Below are 21,884 nucleotides of genomic sequence, written 5' to 3' on the forward strand. Positions count from 1 at the left end.
TGCCCCAAATTGCAATTTTTTTTTTAAAATTTAAAAGGGTTTTAGTGGGCAACAGAATCAAATAATAGACATGGACATGAATATTGTAAACTCAAGCTCTTTTAATTTCTGAAAAAAAAATGCTTTTAAACTGCATTTCAATTCAAAACAGAAACAAAAATATCATCCCTGGCTAAAATTGGGCAGACTTAAAAATAAAGTGGTATTTTAATTACTTTAAGTACATTTTCAGAATGGTATTGTCTTTAAATAATAATAACCAAAATTTCAACATAAATTGCAGTTTTTCTTCTTAAAAAAATAAGTCAGAAAAATAAAAGGTAATTTGAACAGCTTAATCTTTAAACTCTGAGTAACCTTAGCCAAAATTATTTTGTACATTAGGCTAAAACAGTGTGATCATTGAACATTTTGCAATTAGATGTCATTAGAATTACTAACGGTCACGGAAGTCCAATGATTCCCAGTAAGAGCCACAAAGTCCGCTTTCTGTAATGCATCTAATTTTGCTTGCTTTTCAGTGTGCACAAAACCATGCTTTTATCAAGGCTTCTGTCAGGTAGTCTTTTGAAATGAAATTTTCCTCCGATCAGTCGTAGGAACGCGCTTTATTCCGACTCTAACATTTTTGTAGCTCTGATATGTGCATATATGTAATCGATGTACCAGGAAATCGTGCATTGACAAAAGTTCCCCTTTGCTTGGAAGTGAAAGTGTGATTAAATGCGTTATTTTTTAACGCGTTATGGAGTACATGCATCGAAGCTTCTCAGCTGTGCTTGTGCTAAGAAAAGGAAACATTTTAAAAATAACGTAACATGATTCTGCGTTAACTGCATATTTTTTCATACGTCTCAAACCAAGAGGATGTGAGGGTAAAATGAATCGGGAAGCGCTCATACATACTCAGTGCATCCCCTCTTGGGAATCGAACCTCGGATGTCGGCGCTAGAGGCGAAGCCTCTACAATTGCACCACGGCGTGTGGCTTGTCTATTTGAGAGTATGTAGATCGGGTATATATATACATATATATATATATACCCGCGTATCGCAGCGGAGAAGTAGTGTGTTAAAGAAGTTATGAAAAAGAAAAGGGAACATTTTAAAAATAACGTAACATGATTGTCAATATACAGTAATTGTTTTGTGAGTGTTATTGAGTGTTGCTGTCATCAAGGATTTGATTATCATTATTTCTTTCAATCAGGTTCGTATTTGTAGGATGTGTTGTGTTCAAGTTACATTCCGTGTTTGTCAATCGTTGTAAAGATAACAGGTTTCATTCATCGATTCGTTTCTTACTGCATCAATAAACAGCTCGTCTTCTTCTTTATCTGAGACCTGACACACTGCATGCACGGGTTTTTTTTTACACTGTCTTCCTTTAGCGGGACATTGACTTTTTCCACCGTGTGCTCTGTTTCCGCAGTAGCTGCACTTATGAATATGCTTGTATGTATCAGACGCTTCATATTTTTTTGCTGCCTTCTCAATTGTGTAATTCGATTTTTGTTCAGCACTCTTTGGAACTGTTGCTTTTTGTCTGTGCACTGCGTCAGTTCACGTGAGCCACTCGGTGTACATGCATCGAAGTTTCCCAGTTGTCCTGGTGCCATGTCATGCTATGTCCACGGCTGTATTTAATGTTAGCTAAGACCCGGCACTTAAAACCTTCTCTCTCAGTTTCTCTGAGTTTGTGCCAAACACCACCCTGACCATCTCATTTTCGTCTGCATAAGCACAGTCCCTCACCCGTGAATATTTAGCGGCAGTGTTTCTATTGGATTGCCGCTGACGGACGGCCTTATATGGGCAGGCACTAAATTACAAACGCCACTGGCAGCCTGTCTATGAACTTAATTTAAACTTTAGGTTTACACCATGCTTTGTTTCCGAAGTAGCAGCACTCATGAATATGGTTGTATATATGTCATTCGCTCGCTTCCTATTGTTTCACTGCCTTCTCAATTATATAATGCATGTTTTCTTCAGCGCTTTTTGGAGCTCTTCCTGGTTTTCTACGTACTGCGTGATTACGTGGGGGGCGTGATGAGCTCAACTCTATTACAGTAAATGGAGAAAAATAGCTTCCAGTTACGACCATTACGCGTAGAATTTCAAAATGAAACCTGCCCAACTTTTGTAAGGAAGCTGTAAGGAATGAACCTGCCAAATTTCAGCCTTCTACCTACACGGGAAGTTGGAGAATTAGTGATGAGTCAGTGAGTGAGTGAGTCAGTCAGTCAGTGAGTGAGTGAGTGAGTGAGTCAGTCAGGGCTTTGCCTTTTATTTATATATATATATATATATATATTGCAAGTATTATGAACTGTTATTGACTCTGTTCTATTTCTTTTCTATTTGCTGTGTCTGGCTTGTCCTGAACTTGGGAGTACATAATCATAAATATCCTAACAAACTGTAGCAGACACCCACAAGAGGAAGGAACTATCACCCTTTGCCTTGTGCAACACCGGGAAAACAAAAAAAAAATGTAAAAACAGATTTTTAATCAAAAAATGCTCTTAATCAAAGAAGATCTGAAGAGCATAATAGGCAAAGCTTGAAATAAGCAAAGGCAAACAAGTCCCATAAACCACAAATCCAGAAAGAATGGTCAAAAAAAGACCATGAAGGTCACAAAATCACAAAAATCACAAAAGCACAATTAATCAGAAAAACATACCAAAACCACCAATTGAATTCAAATGAACTGCAAAGGACTGTGCACTCTCTCAACCTTTACAGGTATAGGGATGAGGGCAGTCCCTTGACAGTGATGGACAGGTGGCTCTGCCTCTTGGAGAACTGCTCACAAAACATAAGGAACATGGTAACATGGGCATGGATTCATTGAAATAAAATTGTACACAAGATAAAAAAAAACACACATTAATGCAAACATTTAAAATAAAAGTAAGAATATTAAAACAAAAACAACATAAAACAGGAATTTGAAACCCAGCACCTTGTGGGACCCTGGCTGAAACAACACTGGTGTGGCATTTGGTGTTGCCGTTCTATTTCTAAACTGTTTTTGGGTTTATAGAAAGGCTTCTGAGACCCTTGGAATCAATGGATGGAAAGAATTGTATCATCAGATCACACAGCCTAGCATAGACTCTACTATAGGATGCTGATGAAGAGGTGGGATGCCAGTTGTCTGAGGTCTCCAGGACAACTGAATCTGACATTATTATCTGTTATTACTAACCGTGAACCATCCAGAGGCTGATTTTCCCCAAGAATGAGTTTTTATTTTCCTGTCTTCCATTGTCAACTGGTCATTTAGAAGATAATGTGAATTAGATATTGTTGGGATCCATTTCTGTTAACAGTTTGGAATGACTTTGTTTTGCTGTGTATTTAAAGTAACCTGTGTCTTTATGTAATTAATAATTTGTAAAAACTGTAAATGTATTTTACCTGTGAACTTGTCACAGCATTCTGAGCCTGTACTCAGTGAAGAATGCTATACAAAAATAAATTGAAGTCAATTCGATATTTTCTCATAGATCAATTTCTGCAGCCCTGGCTTCGCCTAGTATTTTAAGAAGCATGCTCTTGGCAGCCAAACACATTCCTTTTTTCCAGCAAAAAATAAAAAAGAAGAATCCTATCAATGTCAGATGATATTTTTGTGCTTTTGGTAAGATGGGGCTCTTTTATACCAACAGCTTTACACCACTTCTATAATGCCTCACTGTGAATGCAAATGCCAAAGCAGAAGTTTTTATTTCTTTTTAATTTCCTTCCTTTTTAGTCTTTCTGGTGTGTGTTTAGACTATAGTGTTAAGTATGTCTGTCTATCTACTTTATTTGCATGTGACAAATAAATAATCTTGAATCTATCTATCTATCTATCTATCTATCTATCTATCTATCTATCTATCTATCTATCTATCTATCTATCTATCTATCTATCAGATTAATACTAAATATAATTTTAGTGCCTCCTGAAGTTGAGAGTCCAACAGTCAATGTTGATTTCCCTCACGTTCATATTGTATTTAGAATTTCTCTATAGAGTTCAAATGTAATGGCCTTTATTAGTACTGCCAACTTTTTTCACAGTTCGGAAACCTGGTTTATAATACCTTTTTAAAATATCCATTTTATTTATTTTTTACTTGTTTAGGTTTACTGGGAACAGAATATCACTTGATCTCCTATTGCACATCATCACTCATTTGTATCTACATTGAGTTTTGTTATTGATATTTTGTCAGCTTTCTGTAAGCACAGCTAACATTTCATGGTACATTCCCCAATAGTAAACCAGGTCCGTTTGTGGAGCTACTCCCTTGCTGCTGGACATAATTACAATAAAAACATTTAGCCATCAATTCATTGTTGTATTCACGTAATTGAGCTTAGGATCATTGGGGGTAAAGCCTATGTAGTTAACAACTCTGGATAGCAGTACCTGAACATTGCCAATGGGGTTACATTCTGGAAGGCTGACAGCTCCTGTATAGGCCTTTTGAATTTGTTAATACAGTAGGAGAGTCTAATGAGTGTGCTTACCATTTGCAGTGTTTTCCTCGCATTCCTCCTTGGAGTAGCCTGAATAGCCAATCAGTATCCTGTCAAATGTGAGGGACACACTGGTGCTACTATTACAGAAGTTTGCTTCAGGATGATGAAGAAGAAGAATTAAAAAAGCATGGGTTAGGGCTTAGTTTTAGATGTAAATAAAATATTCATATTGTTACATGATGTGAAATTAAGCAGAATGTTCATGTGTCACCTATCCTTAGTAAAACAGTAATTTGCCTTCAGTATTAAGCAATAAAATATTACTATATATTCAAACTATAACTTGGTGGCTGGGTTCTATCAATTTCAGAAAAAGAGCAGTGAAAAACTTGGAGTAGGGCAAAGTAGGCCTAGATGGGTATGTGGATGTAGTTGGACTAACTGAAAGAGTTATGAATGTTCTATTTACATTTTGAATATACTGAAACAACCACATACTACCAATAACCAGGTTGTTATAATTATAATGTTGCTCTAGAGCAGGTTCCCAGCCTGCCAAGGGGTGCTAGATGGCATTTCAGGATGTTGCGACAAAGAGGAAGGCTGTGTCGTGATTCACCAAAGTTGAGTGAGGGGTGTTCTCTGGACATTGCAATGATATGTAAAGATGGGTGAGGTCTAAAATCAATTTCTGTGCAAGCCTTAATCTTGAAACATCACTGATTTTTTGAGGTTTGATTGAAATTTTTGCCAGGGGGGCACAAGGGTGACTGATTTGGATGTAACACCGGCTGCTTACATGTAGCCCATCTCTCCTGCGGGTGATACTGACAGTAGCGCTGCAATTTTAACTGTGTGGTTCATCTGTTTTTGAAATGCTGTGATGGTGTTATTGGGTGACAAAGCTCTTCCACTGTGCTTCATTGCTTAGTATCCCAGTTGGGAATCACTGTTCTAGGATATAAGAGGTACTGCAGGTGGGAGTGGATGTCATAGAGGTTTTTGTCGTACAAATATTCATTTTTCATGTATCCATCTCTTTCTGGACTTCATTGGACCTCTCCTTATGTGTCTTATCTATGCCAATTATAGAAATAATGACAGACCCCATTGAAAGCTTCTTTTTAGGGTGAACCAGCATCAGCGGCCCCCAACTCCCCCTAGTCTCAGCTGAAATACACTTTTTACATGGACTGAAATCAGGGCTTGGCTGGGGCTCATAAAAACAGTATAATATTACTTAAGAAGTGTCCAGTTTATGGTAAAATTGAAATATCATTCTATGAAATGAAGCTTATATGTTGTCACACAGAACTGTGGCAGGGTTCAAGTGAGCGAGTCTGTTGCAAGCTGTATGGCTGCAGCTGTGTAAGAGAGATGTCACCCCTCACAGTCATCCTCAGACAAATGTTTATGTCCTTTGGTGTCCTTTTTTGGCAGTAGCCTCTATGTCCTGTGTTTAAATCACAATGGGAGGGGGTATACTTGCAGCAGTGCAGTGGTTAGCCTGTCAGACAATTTATTGTTAAATACAGGAGGCAGAAATCCCTTTAGGCACAAATTAATTAGAAATGTTGTTTTTCATATTAGGAAGGAGTCTGAATGCTTTAGGAGTCCAAGAATGTTTTGGAAAATTTCAGAACGAGTTAAGATTGATTATTCTTTATACTTAAACTAGCTGTGCTTCCTGACTAAGATGGGTTGAAATGTAAATAATCAACATAGACTTCAACATTAACATTTGTAGTGCACTGTGTATAAATAGAAAAATCAATTTTGAAGAGCAGATAAGGCTTACCAATCTCACAAACCTCTCCTTTCCACTCATCTGTACAGAAACAAACTCCATTCTGACAAATTCCATTGTTAAGGCAGGGGCAGTGGGTAGGTGTTGGAATTGATGGAGCACTTGAAGGTGGTGGAATCACTGTCACAAAACAGAGATTATCAAAAACCATTATGTCTCTTTTCTCAAATGAATCAATATTTCAATAATATTGAATGAAATTAATTCTGAAATATCTCATTGTTTTTTCTAACCAGATGCAGAATATTATCATCTGTAAGTAACACAGTGTCTGTGATAATGTTAAAGAATCTCTTAACAATAACTACATTGTTCTCAGTTGGCTATTTTTTACATGAATATTGTCCCATGCATAAAGTTTGTAAGTTCCATGCTTTCCCTTTCTCTTCATTAACAGTTGGTCTGAGATTAGACCCTTCCTAAGAGACCTAACATTAAGCACTTGACTGTGATCGATGACCAGTCAGACAAGGTAGATTCTCAAACAGACTTAGATTTATAAAACTAGACTTATTTCTTCTGCCCAGTCTGGATGAGTTTAATAAATGATGAATCAGACACTGAATAGGTCCTCTATTTCCTCACATTTAATTCCTCTAATTTCAGGTGAGATCATTCTCTAGGACAAACTCAATTTATACTGTGAAAATATTTTTATTTAAATAACACCATTTTGTCCAAAAATCCCAATCACCAGCATACACAAATTAAGTTTGCCCATCACTTATATTTCATATCTATGAGAAAACCCATTAATCTCTCTAAATGCTCACTGTAGATTCCTCTGCATGCTTCTACTGTATATCTCCCTTTTGATCATTTGTCTTTAACATTCTCTGTCATTGATTTCTTCTACTAATATTCTTTTTCTCCCTAATATTAATTTAGTAGGGTTCACTGCTCTCTGTTTTATCCTTCTCCAGCATAGGAATCTTTCAGTCAAGTTCCATTGTTGCCAAACTTGCACTGGCTTCTTGTTTGAAACAACAACATGCATTTGTTTCACACATTTACATACAGAACATGTAGCTCAAAGTGCTTTACAATAAGTTAAAGCAAAAAATTACAATTAAAAATAAAAAGTAAAATATAAAGATCTACTAGATAATAAAACACTAAGGTCTCTGTATCCAGACCCTCTGAAAAATCTAATTGGACAGTTTGGCTTTGGTAACACGATGAAAGAGGAAGCACGAGTGTGAGATGCACAAGGATTACAAAAGCATATAAGTCATGCTGAACGAGTCAGCTTACAAGATGGTAAGTATAAAACCAAACAGGAGGTGAGAAAGGTGCTTTGAAAACAATGACAGAGTATAAGAAACAGGCTTTACAGGAACATGCTCGAGAGAGGGAGTGTCGATGAAAGGACTTTCACACATGCAACTACAAAGGAAGGGTGGTGAAGGTACATGCCATTTGGCAAGAGATAGCAAACATTTTTCCAATTATTACTGACAGGTATGTTGGCTAGTAATAAATTGATACAAACAATAAAAAAATATAAACTTATGCAATACAGATAAACAAAAACTAGAAATGGTTGAGCCTTTAAGCATGGATTTAGCTGCTCTTAAATAAACTAGGATTTTAAGCTTCTAATGGTTATGATGTTAAGCTCAATGCTATAGTCACATGGCCAAGAAGGACAAGAAAGTAAAAACCCCAGCCAGTGAGATGCTGCTGAAAACAAACCTGCAGGGGTTCCAAGGCCAAAAGACCACCCGCCCCCACTGGGCATTCTATCAAACATAAATGTGTTAAAGTAGTTCAATATTATTTTGATGCACCGTCCTAGAAGATTAGATGCAGTGGGTCTAATTGAAAGTTGGAGCTTCCACATTCCTTCTAACATCACAGGCAGCTATAGGATACTAACTGTTTTTTTTACTCTTTTAAAATGTGATAATCCTGAAGCTCTGTGCATTGAGGATTAAAGGCACAACCAGCGCTAATATTAAGAACTGGATCTCATTCATTAAACAGTCTTCATTTAAACAGCAGCTTTAGATAATGGAGCTATAAGAGAAAAAACATGACAACAATAATTTATTCAATGAAAACGAACAGATTTGTCAATTCTATGACCCTTGTCCCTAATAGCTACCATTGCCCCATTTAGCAGAAACAACCTCAAGTAGCCTCCTATAACCATCTAGAAGCCTCTAGCATCGACAGAGAACAATTTTTTCTCAATACTCCATGCAGAATTCTTTTAGCTGTGAGATGTGTGAGGGGTGTCTTACATGTACAGCTCATATCAAATCCCCCCACAGCATCTCATTAGAACATTAGAACAGAACATTCTACACTAGAACAGGCCATTCAGCCCAACAAAGCTCACCAGCCCTATCCACTTAATTATTCTAAAAAAACATTCTTACTTCTTACTGTCTATCACGCTACTTGGTAGCTTATTCCAAGTGTCTATGGTTCTCTGTGTAAAGAAAAACTACTGTTTGTGTGAAATTTACCCTTAACAAGTTTCCAACTGTGTCCCCGTGTTCTTGATAAACTTATTTTAAAATACCAGTCTCGATCCACTGTACTTACTCCCTTCATAATTTTAAACACTTCAATCATGTCACTTCTTAATATTCTTTTGCTCAATGGGAATGAGATCCAAGCTTTGACTTGGCCATTCCAGAACCCTCCATTTCTTTTATTCAGCCATTCCTTGGTGGATTTACTGGCATGCTTGGGGTCATCGTGATGTTGTAATGTCCATTTTCAGTTGATGTTCAGTTTTTTCACATTATCTTCATGTACCTTCCAATATATAATGAAGAATTCATAGTGGAATCTCTGATGGTGAGATGTCCAGGCCTCAATGCAGCAAAGCAGCCCCAAATGAAAACATTTCCACCACTATGCTTTTATGTATTAGGTTCTTCTGACCAAATGCTGTTTTTGATTTTTGCCAAACATGTCTTCTGGTACTGTGGCCATATAACTCTATTTTTGACTTATCTGTTCATAGAAAAAATGTCAAGATGTCCTGGGCTTTGCCTAGGTGCTCATGGACAAATTATAGTCTGTGCCCTAATGTTCCTTCTGGAGAACAAATGTTTCCTCCTAGCATAAAAATTGGTGCCACTTCTTTCTAATGGTAGACACCTGCACTTTGACTTCAACAGTGGCAGGAGCTACCTGTATGTCTCATGATAAAGTCCTGTATTTTTTTAGACTTCTTGCACTATTTTGCATTCTGTTCTTGGGCTAAAGTTGCTGGGGCAACCTGGCCTGGACCAGTTGCCAGTTATTTGAAATCTTCTCCACTTGTAGATGATCTCCCAGACAGTGGAGTGGTTGATTTCCAATTGTCTGGAGATCTTTTAAAATCCCTACCCAGTCTCATATCCGCCTTAGACAACTATTTCAATCTAGGCATGGTGATAACAAATACTGTACTCCAGCAACAAAGAACAAACCAAAATAAGTGTCTGGGCTTTAAATAAGAGAAGTTCAGGCAAGATGATCTCTAAAATTATCTCTAAAAGCATTTAAACGTGATCTGGTGTACCTGATTCTATCTTTAGATATTTTAGGTGGTGACAAATAGAGGGGTGTACTTATATTTTCCACATGTGTATAGTTATTTAAATTTAACAACGGACTACAGAATTGAAATGTATAGGTACTGTTTAAATGAAGATCAACTCTTAATATGTCCACATATGTAAAAAAAACACATTTTATGGGGTCAACCTACGCTTTCACATGACTGTTACTCTGGATCTGCTATGATTTGGGTTTCTATTAAATTATTTTTGGCTTTCCTTAGTACTTTAGTGGACTAGGTGTTTATCGGGTTGAAATAACTCCACCTACAACAGACGCTATGAGAAAACAATCAAAAAGGCAATGTATTCTCTCATACCGCAACAAAAATAGTCGTAAGAATCCATAATAAAATAATTATTGCTAACTCCCTTTCACTATCACAATGATGGTCATAAATGCAACAAGTATATTTTCTTAAATTAAACCTTTGGTGCTTCAAAGCGAATGTATTTGTTAAGTTGTAAGATTTTTTCTTTCATTTATAGTCCCTTGTATCATTTAACCCTATTGTAAGTTGCAAGAACATATAAGGTATCTTTAAAGTTTATAAAAAATGTAGACAGGTGTGTCACAGTCTTCTGAAGAAGCACAAGTAAATCGGCAAGGTTGGTGAGTAGAAACACAGCGACTGGCCATGGAAACTGAGTACTGCAGACAGGAGATACATCAAACTGACGGCCATTTACAATTAAAAGATGTCTACTACTTTTACCAGCTCTGCACTCACAGAAACCATTGGATCCCAAGTACACCCATCCACAGACTGAAAAAGACTTGGCAGAAGTAGTCTTCATGGAAGAATTTGTGCCAAAAAAAAATATTCTTATGAAATGGAAACCAAGCCAAGAGACTCTGCTGTGCACAAAAATGGGGTGCTGAACAAATGAAGCAAGTGCTCTGAACTGAGGAGTCCTAATTTGAAATTTTTGGCTCAGACAGGAGGTAGTTGGTCCACAGAAGGCCTGGAGAGTGTTACTTTAATGAGTTCCTGCAGTCAATAGTGAAGCATGATGGAAATTCCCTGCAGATTTCTGCCTGCGTGTCTGTAAATGGAGTTGGTGATCTTGTTAGAATGGATGGAATTCTCAATGCTGGGAAATGCAAGCAGATTCTTCTCCATAATGCAATATCAGAGACACACCTAATTGCTCCCCACTTTATTCAGCAGCAGGATCAATAATTCAAAACACATGGACAAAGTAATAAAGATCTATTTTCAACAAAAAGAAGAAAAAAAGGGTTATGGAAGAAATGGTCTGATCTCAACATGTTTGAGGCTGTCTGGGAATACCTGATGACCAAAAACAAGCGAGATGGCTAATGTCTGCAACTCTGTAGTTGAGTTCTCCAAAATGTTTTAAACAAACTAGCAAAGGATTTACTCATAAAACTGCAAAACTTACCTAAGAAAACTGATATAGTTGGAAGGAAACTATAGATTTGATTTAGTTTTTTTTACTGTTTGCTACTGTTTATAATGCATTTTTTAAGATTTAGAAACTATAAATTTCATTGTTTTTAAAACGAATCTTTGCTTTAAATAATTTTTACATGTAAGCAAGACCTTTGCACAGTACTATGTATGTATATAATTTCATAGAGTTATCCTTGTCACATATACAGAGTACAGTGAAATTCTTACTTGAATGTGCTGATTAACATATGTAAGAAAGACGGTATATAGCACCCGACCCAACACAGATTAGACACGGGAGGCACATGTAAAATTAAATAAATTTTTATTTTTCTTCAGCTGTGAGACACGTTTTCCCCGTGTCCCACTAGCCCAACACAGTCCCAAGCACACAATAAACACTTTCTTCTCCCCTTTTTCTCACTCCACCACTCCTCACCAAGCTTCGTCCTCCTTCCACCCAACTCTGGTCTCTGAGTGGTTGTCGCTGGCTCCCTTTATAGTTCACCCGGAAGTGCTCCAGGTGCTTGATCCCTGATTTCCGGCTGCACTTCCGGGTATGATGAATTAGCTCAGGAGTCCCAAATACAGCGCCCCCTGGCGGTACCTGCGGGACCCAACAAGGCTGCATCCAACTCCAATTCCCAGGATGCCCTGCGGGAAACCGAGACACTGTTCCACCCCAGGGAGGTGGCCAACTAGCATTCAGGGGGAGGTATTGCAACGTCCATGGCTGTTCCCCCTGAATATAGTGTGCAGGGGTGTCCCGGCTAGGTAAGGACGCCAAGCCCCTGTCATACATACAACATGTCTACACCCTTTGGCACCACAATAAGTGAATAGAGCTACAGTACCTTACATCATAAATATATTGTAATGGATGGATTGGTGTCCCAACCAAGATAGATCCTTGCTTCCTTACCTGGCCTGAAGGCCAGTAATAATATATATATTTTTTATTTATTTGTCACATACATAGTTATACAGGACAACATGCAGTGAAATGCATCTTTTCACACACCCCATGGGGTGAGAGTGCAGGGTCAGCGATTGTACAGAGGCCCTGGAGCAATTGAAAGTTAAGGGCCTTGCTCAAGGTAGCATCTCTTTGGCAATGATGGGGATTTGAACCGTCAACCTTTGGGAGCCCAGTGCAGATCCTTAGCCTCAGAGCCACCACTCCACCCAGTATAATAGATTGTCATGAAGGGAGCTGTGACATTCCTTGTACTTGTCAGGAGGCCATCCCAGGTGGAAGGCCAGAGAAAATGAGGGGTAGTGGAAGGCTGTTTGCCATGCTCTGGCTATTCCCCCATACAAAACTGCCAACCATCCAAACAGGAAGCCTTTCCATTCCAGTTATCCTGGCAAGTAAACATTTAAATATTACACATACCAAAGGTAGCTTTTATGAGAGAGTCCCATTAACCATTACCAGCTGGTACTGGAGATTCCTACATGGGTATGTAGCACTCAGGATAAGAAAAAAAAAACAAGTCTCTTCTCATCTCAATATGTGTGCAGTTGTGGATATTATCTTTCAATTAGACATCTGATATAAGTCTAGAATACCAAATATTCTATGAGCCATATACTTTCATGTGTCCTAAATGACTTTGCCAAAATGATTCTGAAAAGCATACTGTTATACCATTTTCTTACGTTGTGCATAAAGATATACGGCTCGGGCAAGGTTTTGAGAAAAACCACAAAAGTGCTATGTTAGCAGAGTGTGAGTTGATACATCAGTGCATCTCTACTATCCAGTGAAAAGTATGTAAAAAAATGGATGGATGAGTATCTTTTTAATTGCTTAGCATGTTTTTAGTAATTAATTATAATAACTGAAAACATGCCATGCCTGAAAACATCAATTTGCCAGACATATATTGCAAAATCTCTTGTATGAAATGTGTGTTATTGTATTAGTGAGAGTATGTGTATGTATGTGTGTGTGAATGGTTACTGAAATTAACTGTTGTCTCATTCAGGGCTGGATCCTGGCTTACACTCTGAATCCTCTGAAGAAAAAATTGAAAAGACAAAAACAAAGAGGAGTCAGAAAAATCAGAAGTTTTGCTATAAGGAACCTACCCAATTTGCCAGACAACCCCCCCCCCCTCACCACAACCACCACCCATTTTGTTCCAGAAGAAATACTGATCAGTCTTGAAAACTCGGATAGCATCTCAACTATATATAAGAACATCTAAAAGTCCTTTTCTTTCAAAGATCCTAGAGTATGGTAGGTTAAGGATCTTTCAATAAATATCTCAGAAAAGGAGTGGAAGGCAGCCAGGCATAGAACACACTTTAGCTCTATATGCACAAAGCATTTGATAAATCAACTTAAAATCTCTCATAAATCATAATAATCTATTTTTAAAATTGTCCAAAATGTATCCAGGACAAGATACACCCTGTGAACATTGCAATCAAGCTCCAGCCTCACTAGGCCGCATGTTATCATTGTACATCAAATTAATATCATTTGGAATGCCTCTCAGACATCCTTGGTGTCACAATCCCTCCTAACCCATTAACAACTGTGTCTGGTGTACTTCCAGATGGCCTTAGAGTGGGGGACAAATTGATTGTAATTGGTTATCTTGCTTAACTGCAAGAAACACAATTCACGTTTTACTGTATATATGTCAGTGGGGAACTGTTATTCTATACTACAGTAATCCCTCGCTATATCGCGCTTCGATTTTCGGCTTCACTCTATCGCTGGATTTTAAATGTAAGCACATCTAAATATATATCATGGATTTTTCGCTGGTTTCGCTTTCTACGGACAATGGGTCTTTTAATTTAGGTTACATGCTTCCTCAGTTTGATTGCCCAGTTGATTTCATACAAGGGACGCTATTGGCGGATGGCTTAGAAGCTACCCAATCAGAGCATGTATTACATATTAACTAAAACTCCTCAATGCTATAAGCGTGGCGCTTATTTTGTTTGTTTCTCTCTGTCTCTCTCACTCTCTCTGCCTGACGGAGGGGGTGTGAGCAGAGGGGGCTGTTTACACAGTGGCTATTTGCCTAGAAGATAGGACGCTCCTCTACAAAATGGCGCTTTATCGCGGTGCTTCTGTATACTTAAAAGCACGTATTGATTTTTTGATTGTTTGCTTTTCTTAGCGAGCGCTCTCTCTGACATTATCTGCTCTTCACGGTGCTCCTTTGAAGATAAGATATGTTTGCATTCTTTTAATTGTGAGAAAGAACTGCCATCTCTGTCTTGTAATGAAGCACAGTTTAAACGTTTGACTAAAGGGTGTTATTTCATGTCTAGAGGGCTCTAATAATGTTAACAGCGTGGGAGAGTTATAAGGGCTTAAAATATATAAAAATAACCATACAAACATATGGTTTCTACTTCGCGGATTTTCACCTATCGCGGGGGGGTCTGGAACGCAACCCCCGCGATCGAGGAGGGATTACTGTATTTAGAAGGTCGTAAACAGGTTTTCTATGCTCTAACTGCGAAAATATTCGATTTATAAATAAAGAATCCTACTTAGGAAATTCATTTATCGCGGCAGAGTCTGGAACAGATTAACCGCGATAAACGAGGGTTGACTGTATTTGAAATAGGAAAAAATCAAATTCTCAGCTTGATGATCTTTTCAAAACCTCATCAAAATATGGTAAGATTTAATTAATACAAGTTTAGAATAGGCATTTATATTGGGGATTTATCTTCTTTGTTTTTTACTGTTTTTCTTCTTCTAACAATTTTTGCCCATGCTGTTGGCTCTCTTCGCTTTCTCTCTGGTGGGGGTTGAATTCTGCTTTGTTCTTCCTTTTTTAGCATTCTAATTTTTTTTTTTTCATTTTTGTTTTTCCTAATTTTATGAAGTAGCTTGTTGTACAAGTTCGACTTGATTGTATGCAATGTTATTTTCTTCAAATAAAATAAAAAAAAATAACTAACTGAAAGGTAAGGGTTCATATAAAGGAACACCAGAAGTTGTGACAGGGTAGAGATTCAACACTGATATTGTATGATTACTCAAATAGTTTACTGAAACTGTTATCTTCAATAGTGAGCTAAATTAGCAAGAAGGTCCTCCCAGGTTAATGTCCTTTTTTAAATTATTTTCATTATATTTACACCCATTTTAAATGTTATTTCTGAAACTTCCACAATCTATTTCATAGCAATTGAGTCTTGATTATTTTTCTGGCTGGTGCAAATCTGTACCATCATAAATGGCAGCATTGTGGGTCACACATTTCTATTTGAGCAGCATTTGAGGTTCATCAAAACAAGCAAAATATCAGACTACCTTTACAATATACAGATATTAAAATATCTACTAACATTCTCTTTTATTAATATAAAATTTTTATTTTTGGAGTCAGTATTTTTTTTTTAATTTTCTGAAATCTAGCCTCTAGTGAAGAAGTCAAATTTAAAATAAGTGATCCCGAAGAGTAATAATCTAATTTAAAAGCTGTTATTAATCCTTCCATTTTCAAGATCATGTTCCCGAATCATGGTCCTCAAGAGCCAGTTAGGAGAGATGGGGCATGGCCCTGGACAGGACACTACTTCATTGCAAGGTATGGGTTTATGCATAGTGGACCACTTCAGAGATGCTCACTGGGAATGTAGGGAGAAATCAGAGTACCAGCAGACAAACCCACACAGACACAGAGAAAAATGCAAATGCCACCCAGGTAGACTCAGTATGGGACTTTATATTTTGAAAGCAGGGAAATTAATCTTTGTACAAGTTAGGCATATGGCCAAAATCTCTTGCTTTTTCGAGCTGCTCTTACTTCATTAATTTTAGCAAATAAACCAATTTCTGCTTTAGTAAAGTATAGATTCACATTGTATTGTTCTCTTTATTTGCATATTGCATTGTTTTATTAATGTCAGGGGTTTTTTATGTTCCTCATACTTCTTGTTCTAGTTTTGTAGACTACATTTTTGTTGTGGTTACCACTCTGCCAATTATATCATTATCTTGTTTGCATTGTAATGTACCAGCAATTGTAAAAACTATTCAAAGGATTTACTGGGTATAGAAAGAAGATATTGATTTTAGTGACAGAGAAAGGGTAATCCATGAACTCTTCACCTTATGGCAGGTCATCCATAAAACTGAGTGATCATGGAGGAAGATGACTAGTGAGAGAGTCCATCAAGAGACCTAGGAAGCATTGAAAGATTTGGAGATTGGAGAGACAGTGCATACAACGACTGCCCCAGGTACTTCACCACTCACAGCTTTATAGGAGAGTGGCAAAGAGAAAGTCACAGTAAAAACAAACTCACATGACATGTTGACACATGAGAAATTCTGAAGATAGCTGGAAGAAGGTTCTATAATTACTCTGCACATTATGAAAAGAGCACCATTCCCACCATGAAGCATGGTGGTGGTCCTATGGTCTGATGAGGCCATTAAACCAAATTGCCATGTTTAGCATAAGTCAAACATTGAAATTTTTCAAAAGAACAGCACTGTAAAGCATGGTGGTGATGAGTACATTAGAGGGTCAGCTCAAGTTGGATAGTTGGGAGACAAAGTCAGACAGCTAAGACTGCGTTGGTTTGGAAATGTGCAGTGGAGAGATGCTGAGTATATTGGGAGGAAGATGTTAATGCTAGAGCTGCCAGGCAAAAGGAAAAGAGGAAGGCCAAAGAGAAGGTTTATGGACGTGATGAGAGAGGACATGCAGGTGATGGGTGTAACAGAACAAGATGCAGAGGACAGAAGGATATGGAACAAGATGATCCGCTGTGGCAACACCTAACCGAAAGAAGAAGTTCCTCATTCCACAACCACCTGCTTCCAATGATTAGTCCCTCCCACTCCATACCTTCTGCATCAGCTCATGTTACTTCATTTAGTATGGCCAGTGATGAATCCATCTCTGATCATTAGTATGGGTTGTCCATACCTGGGGCCTCATGCATAACGGCGTGTGTAGAATTCATACTATAATATTGTGTAAGCACAAAAGCGGAAATGTGCTTACGCACAAAAAATCCAGATGCATGAATTTGTGCGAACGCCAACTTCCAAGTTCTTCCGCTATATAAATCCCGGTCAGCGTGAACATTAACGCATGTGCACGCGCCTGCTGTCCTGCCCCGTCTCCAAATCAATATAAATAGCCCTTAAGCTCAGTGTTCTATGAAAAAGCAATGGCAAAAGCATGGGGGAAATAGAAGAATTTCAGCGAATACCAAGTGGAGGCAAGGAAAAGTACTATTTGTTGGTTTAAACAGTGGTATAAACAACAAAAGGAAGTTGATCGAGTGACATAGAGTGTCTGAGAAACTCGAAAGCTCAAGTTCACAAAGTTGCACATTGCCCGAAATAAAAAAGGAGTTGTCAGATATCAAAGTCGCCATGAAAAGGCGAATCGTAGCCCACTGTCTGAGTGTCATATGAAAGCTTATTAGGGTACAGAGAAACAAAAATAGGCACACAGTGGGGAAAAAAGCACAAAATGTCAACTTTACTCCCAAAATTTCTACTTTAATCACATAGTTTATTTTGTCATTAACGTAGAACATCATAAACTTCATCTTAATTTAATTTACTAGTTTCTCAAATCACATCGTAAGTAAAGTAGCACGTTAAATGCTTTGTTTTGTATTTGCTTTTCTATGTGCTCTATGTGTGTAAATCACTATGTGCTTCTTAAACCGGCTTTCTCTTCCTCCAACAGGACACAGAATCCATTACATTTGTGATATTACAGCTCTCTGAATAATTAAAACACTGAGATGTATACTTGATATCATTTTCATGATGATAGGAGTTAAAGCATGTTATTAAACATGGGAACACGGTGGCACAGTGATTGTTCATGCCTCACGCAAGTTGCTTGCTTTGCTGGGCTCGACCATCGATGAAATAAATTATTGCAGCAGTACTGTCTCTTTCAGACATACTAACCTCTAATTCTTGTCCTTCCTTTTGTTTCTCCAAATACCCAATCGCCACACAATCATCTCTGTAATAGACATTAAGCCATCTGTAAGCTTAGAACGCTGATTCTTCAAAACTTTTAAGGAACATTGAAATATCTTCGTAGTATATGTTTAATTATTCTATCCATCTATCCTTCCAGTGCCATGCCAGCCCCAGCAAGAATACAGTGCGAGGCAGGAATAATCCGTGAATGGGGTGCCAGCTCCTTGCTAGCACTAAGACACCGTGTCCTCACATGTTTATTTATTAACAATACAGATTATTTAAATGAAGTTAAAATTTTATCTGTATAATATAACCAACATATTTTGCTTCATTTCATCTTAAAAATGATATCGTCATCATATTTAAATACGCGCTTTATAAAGTGGCTCAGGTTGTGCAATATTATACCTGTATCGCAAGTTTACAGTGAGGTGATTGTACTTATAAGTACAAACAGTTCTACAAGGAGCACTTGATGGACTGATTGAATGTGTAGTTCTGGGGATGAAACTGTTTCTGAGCCACAAGGAAAGGCTCTGAAGCATTTGCCATATGAGTGCAGTTCAATAGACAGCATGGCTGAGGCAGCGTGTGTTGAAGCTCTATACCGATAATTCTCTTTCCAGTCAGCTGCTGTACAGCTGAGATTCCCCATTTAGATACAGTGATATAAATACTCTAAGTGGTGCAATGAGAGTAATATGGAAAAAGATGATCCGATGTGGCAACCCCTAATGGGAGCAGCTGAAAGAAGAAGAAAGTGCACTGAGAGTAACAACGCTAAAGCAGCTATTGTATTTAGAATAGTTTGACCATTCTGTGGACCATTAAATTGTTACAGGTTAATTACAATCAGATGCATTAAACTAATAAACAATATGCGGTAAATTTCAGTGTATTTATAAAGCCGCGTCAGGGATGTGGATCTAAACAAGAAAGATAAACCACACTGGGACAGTAGCACTGCTTTGACGCTGGGTGCCGCCAGTCTGAAAAACTAAGCACAGAACCTGTGTACAACAGGGTATGAGAAACTGTGGAATTGTGAGTGGCTTTACAGCAAGTTTAGGTTTTATACATTGCAATCTGAACATGGAAACATTTGTGCGTATGCACGTTTATACATGAGTCCCCTGATGACCAAGTGAGGGAACAACTAAGGAGGCTATATACAGGAAAAGCAGTGGAACCATATAGAGTCATTTCATAAATTCTTAAGGCCTGTGCTAACTTTCTCAATAATAATAATAATAATACATTTTATTTATTTAGAACCTTTCTGCTATCCTGTGTTACTTGTTCAGTCTGTCACTAAGGCCTCAGGTGGCTGGTGTTGTGGAAAACACCCTGTATTGTTTCAGTTCCAAAGAAGGCAGGCACCTCTTCACCTAATGACAACATCCCAGTGGCAAAAATATTTCACATTATGAAGCGGCTGGTCCTGGACTATATGAGTCCTCTTGTAAAAGCCTTGCCTTAAATACTACAAGGATATAACTGAGAGCCAAGACGTGTTAAAAAAGGAGTTCTGACCACTAAAACCAAGACAAAGGCATTTTACTTCAGAATTTCTAAATGACTGTAACACAAGCACTAACAATAAGTTTTTAAAATTATACCACTGTCATAATATAAACAATTTGTTTTCATCATAAAAATATCTACACTGAATATATTAAAATACATGAAAACACAAAGGCATGAGACATTTTGTATATGTCAGTAGAGCTTGCACCTTTCCCTCACCTTGATATCTATTTGAATTAATTAACACCCTTTAAAATCATCTGCTGACCCAAAACCTGATAAATTAAAGTCATATTTTACCTGGTGGGTGTTTGCCCAGCATCACCCAAATGAAAGCAGCCCAAAGACCTGCTAGTATAAGTCCAAAAAAGATCACATAGGACACCTTACTGAAGGAGCATTCTGAAGACATGTTGACCAGAATTTTCACTTTTAGAAATGCTGATATCCCTTCCACCAAGTTATATATTAACTGCAACATAGTGTATCATTAATGGGAAGCTGATAGCTAAGCAATAATGAAAATTGCTATATTGAAGAGTAATGATGTGTTTGATTTACTATAATATTGTATATGTTAGTGTAAAATCGGGCTGAAATGTGTAATCACTATAGTAATATAACAAATCATAAATGTCATAAATGTGACATGCAGATTGAACTAGTGTAATTAAAGAGGACATCTCAAATTCAATAATATTGGATGACTGAATAAAAGGAAGTTGAACTAGGGAATCCACCACTTCTGTTTTTTATCTGAAATATGCAGAGGTTAACCCTACATATGTTGCTGAGATGTATCATACCCATTTATTAACTACAACACAGAAATCTAACACTCGCTTAATCTGAATAAGGGATAGGATTTTTAAAAATAAACTAGCTTATATATTTAAAATGTTCTAATTTGAATCAGGGTGGTCAATGTTGCATCTCACAGGTCCAGAGACATTGGTTTAAGTGGTGTGGACTAAGCCCTGGGCACAGACAGGTAGACATGTTATTAATCACCACCACATGTTTATTTACAACTATTTACAATTAATAAAGTGCCACACAACCCCCAAGACTCCCTAAAGTCCAGGCCTCACACTTCCTCTTTGCTTCTTCAGGCTGCCTCCACTCCTCTCCTCCAAGACTCCAAGACCTTGTCTCCTTCTCTCCGGACCTTCAAAACTGAAGTAGATGTTATTTAGGTGAATAGGGTTCACACACTTTGTTGGGATGTGCTGGTGAAGATGGCTCCCACAGATGACCCAGAGTGTTACGTATTCTGCTTTGAGTGTACGGCAACATTGATGTGCTAGGACAGGGGAGCCTGGCCATCTATTGTGGCCCCATTTTTAATTGGGGAGGCACTACAGTTTATGCAAAACCTCCCTTCCGAAAGGCTCGATGATTATGACTTCCTGAAGCAACAGATCCTCCTCTGCATGGCTGTGAGCCCGGTGGCCAAGGGGCACCAGTTTTGTCTGTAGCATATTGATCTTGACAGCTCTATACAAGAACAGATCCAGGGCTTAGTGGACCTGATTCAAAGCTGGATCCCTGAGACACTATTGAGCACATTGTGGAGAAACTCACTATTAATGCAGTCCGCTAAGGAAGACGAGAGCCTTTGTGATGAACTGTTATGGAATGATGTCCACTCGCTGCTAGACGTGACTAGCAGACTGGATGGCGCACCAGCATAGACTTCCAGGGTCACCGGTGCCACAGGAGAAAGATGCCTTTGTGGTAACATCATAGTGTGGACTGAACACAGCTGAATGGAGCCACCTCTGTGCAGTCCGCAGTGGCTTGCTCTGGCAGACCCCTTATGAGACCATAGACAAAGTGAACATTCGCTGCATCCATGAGGACATTAAAACATACAAGACTATATTACATCCTCTGAAATTTAAGGGGAAGAACTTTATGGTCTGGGCTGCAATATCAGCCACCTCACCCTGGCCGATTCCTAATAGGAAAAAGGAATGCCCTTTTCCCACGGGTTTTGGCCACCTGCAGAACGCCTCCCCCCATAGTGAATAAAGAGGGGCTCGGTGCAAATAATGTCAGTCATGGGGCCAGGTTTGAAATTGAACTGGAGTTGTCCAGCGAGGTAGGGGATGAATTCTCAAGTGAGGATCCGGGACTGCT

General features: G+C 38.2%; 1 protein-coding gene across 1 annotated transcript; it reads right to left on the minus strand.

The window, feature by feature from the left end:
- Window positions 1-4,529: 4,529 nt before the first annotated feature.
- Window positions 4,530-20,165, minus strand: LOC120522467 (adhesion G-protein coupled receptor G7-like; the record flags this gene model as incomplete). The annotated part of the gene is made up of 3 exons (XM_039743396.1): window positions 20,043-20,165; window positions 6,280-6,408; window positions 4,530-4,634 (listed from the first exon to the last, which is right to left on the minus strand). Coding segments are annotated over exons 1-3 (346 nt in total), but the record flags the coding sequence as incomplete, so codon positions are not given.
- Window positions 20,166-21,884: the final 1,719 nt, after the last annotated feature.

The sequence above is a fragment of the Polypterus senegalus genome, unplaced genomic scaffold, assembly GCF_016835505.1.
Source record: "Polypterus senegalus isolate Bchr_013 unplaced genomic scaffold, ASM1683550v1 scaffold_4462, whole genome shotgun sequence".
Taxonomy (NCBI): domain Eukaryota; kingdom Metazoa; phylum Chordata; class Cladistia; order Polypteriformes; family Polypteridae; genus Polypterus; species Polypterus senegalus.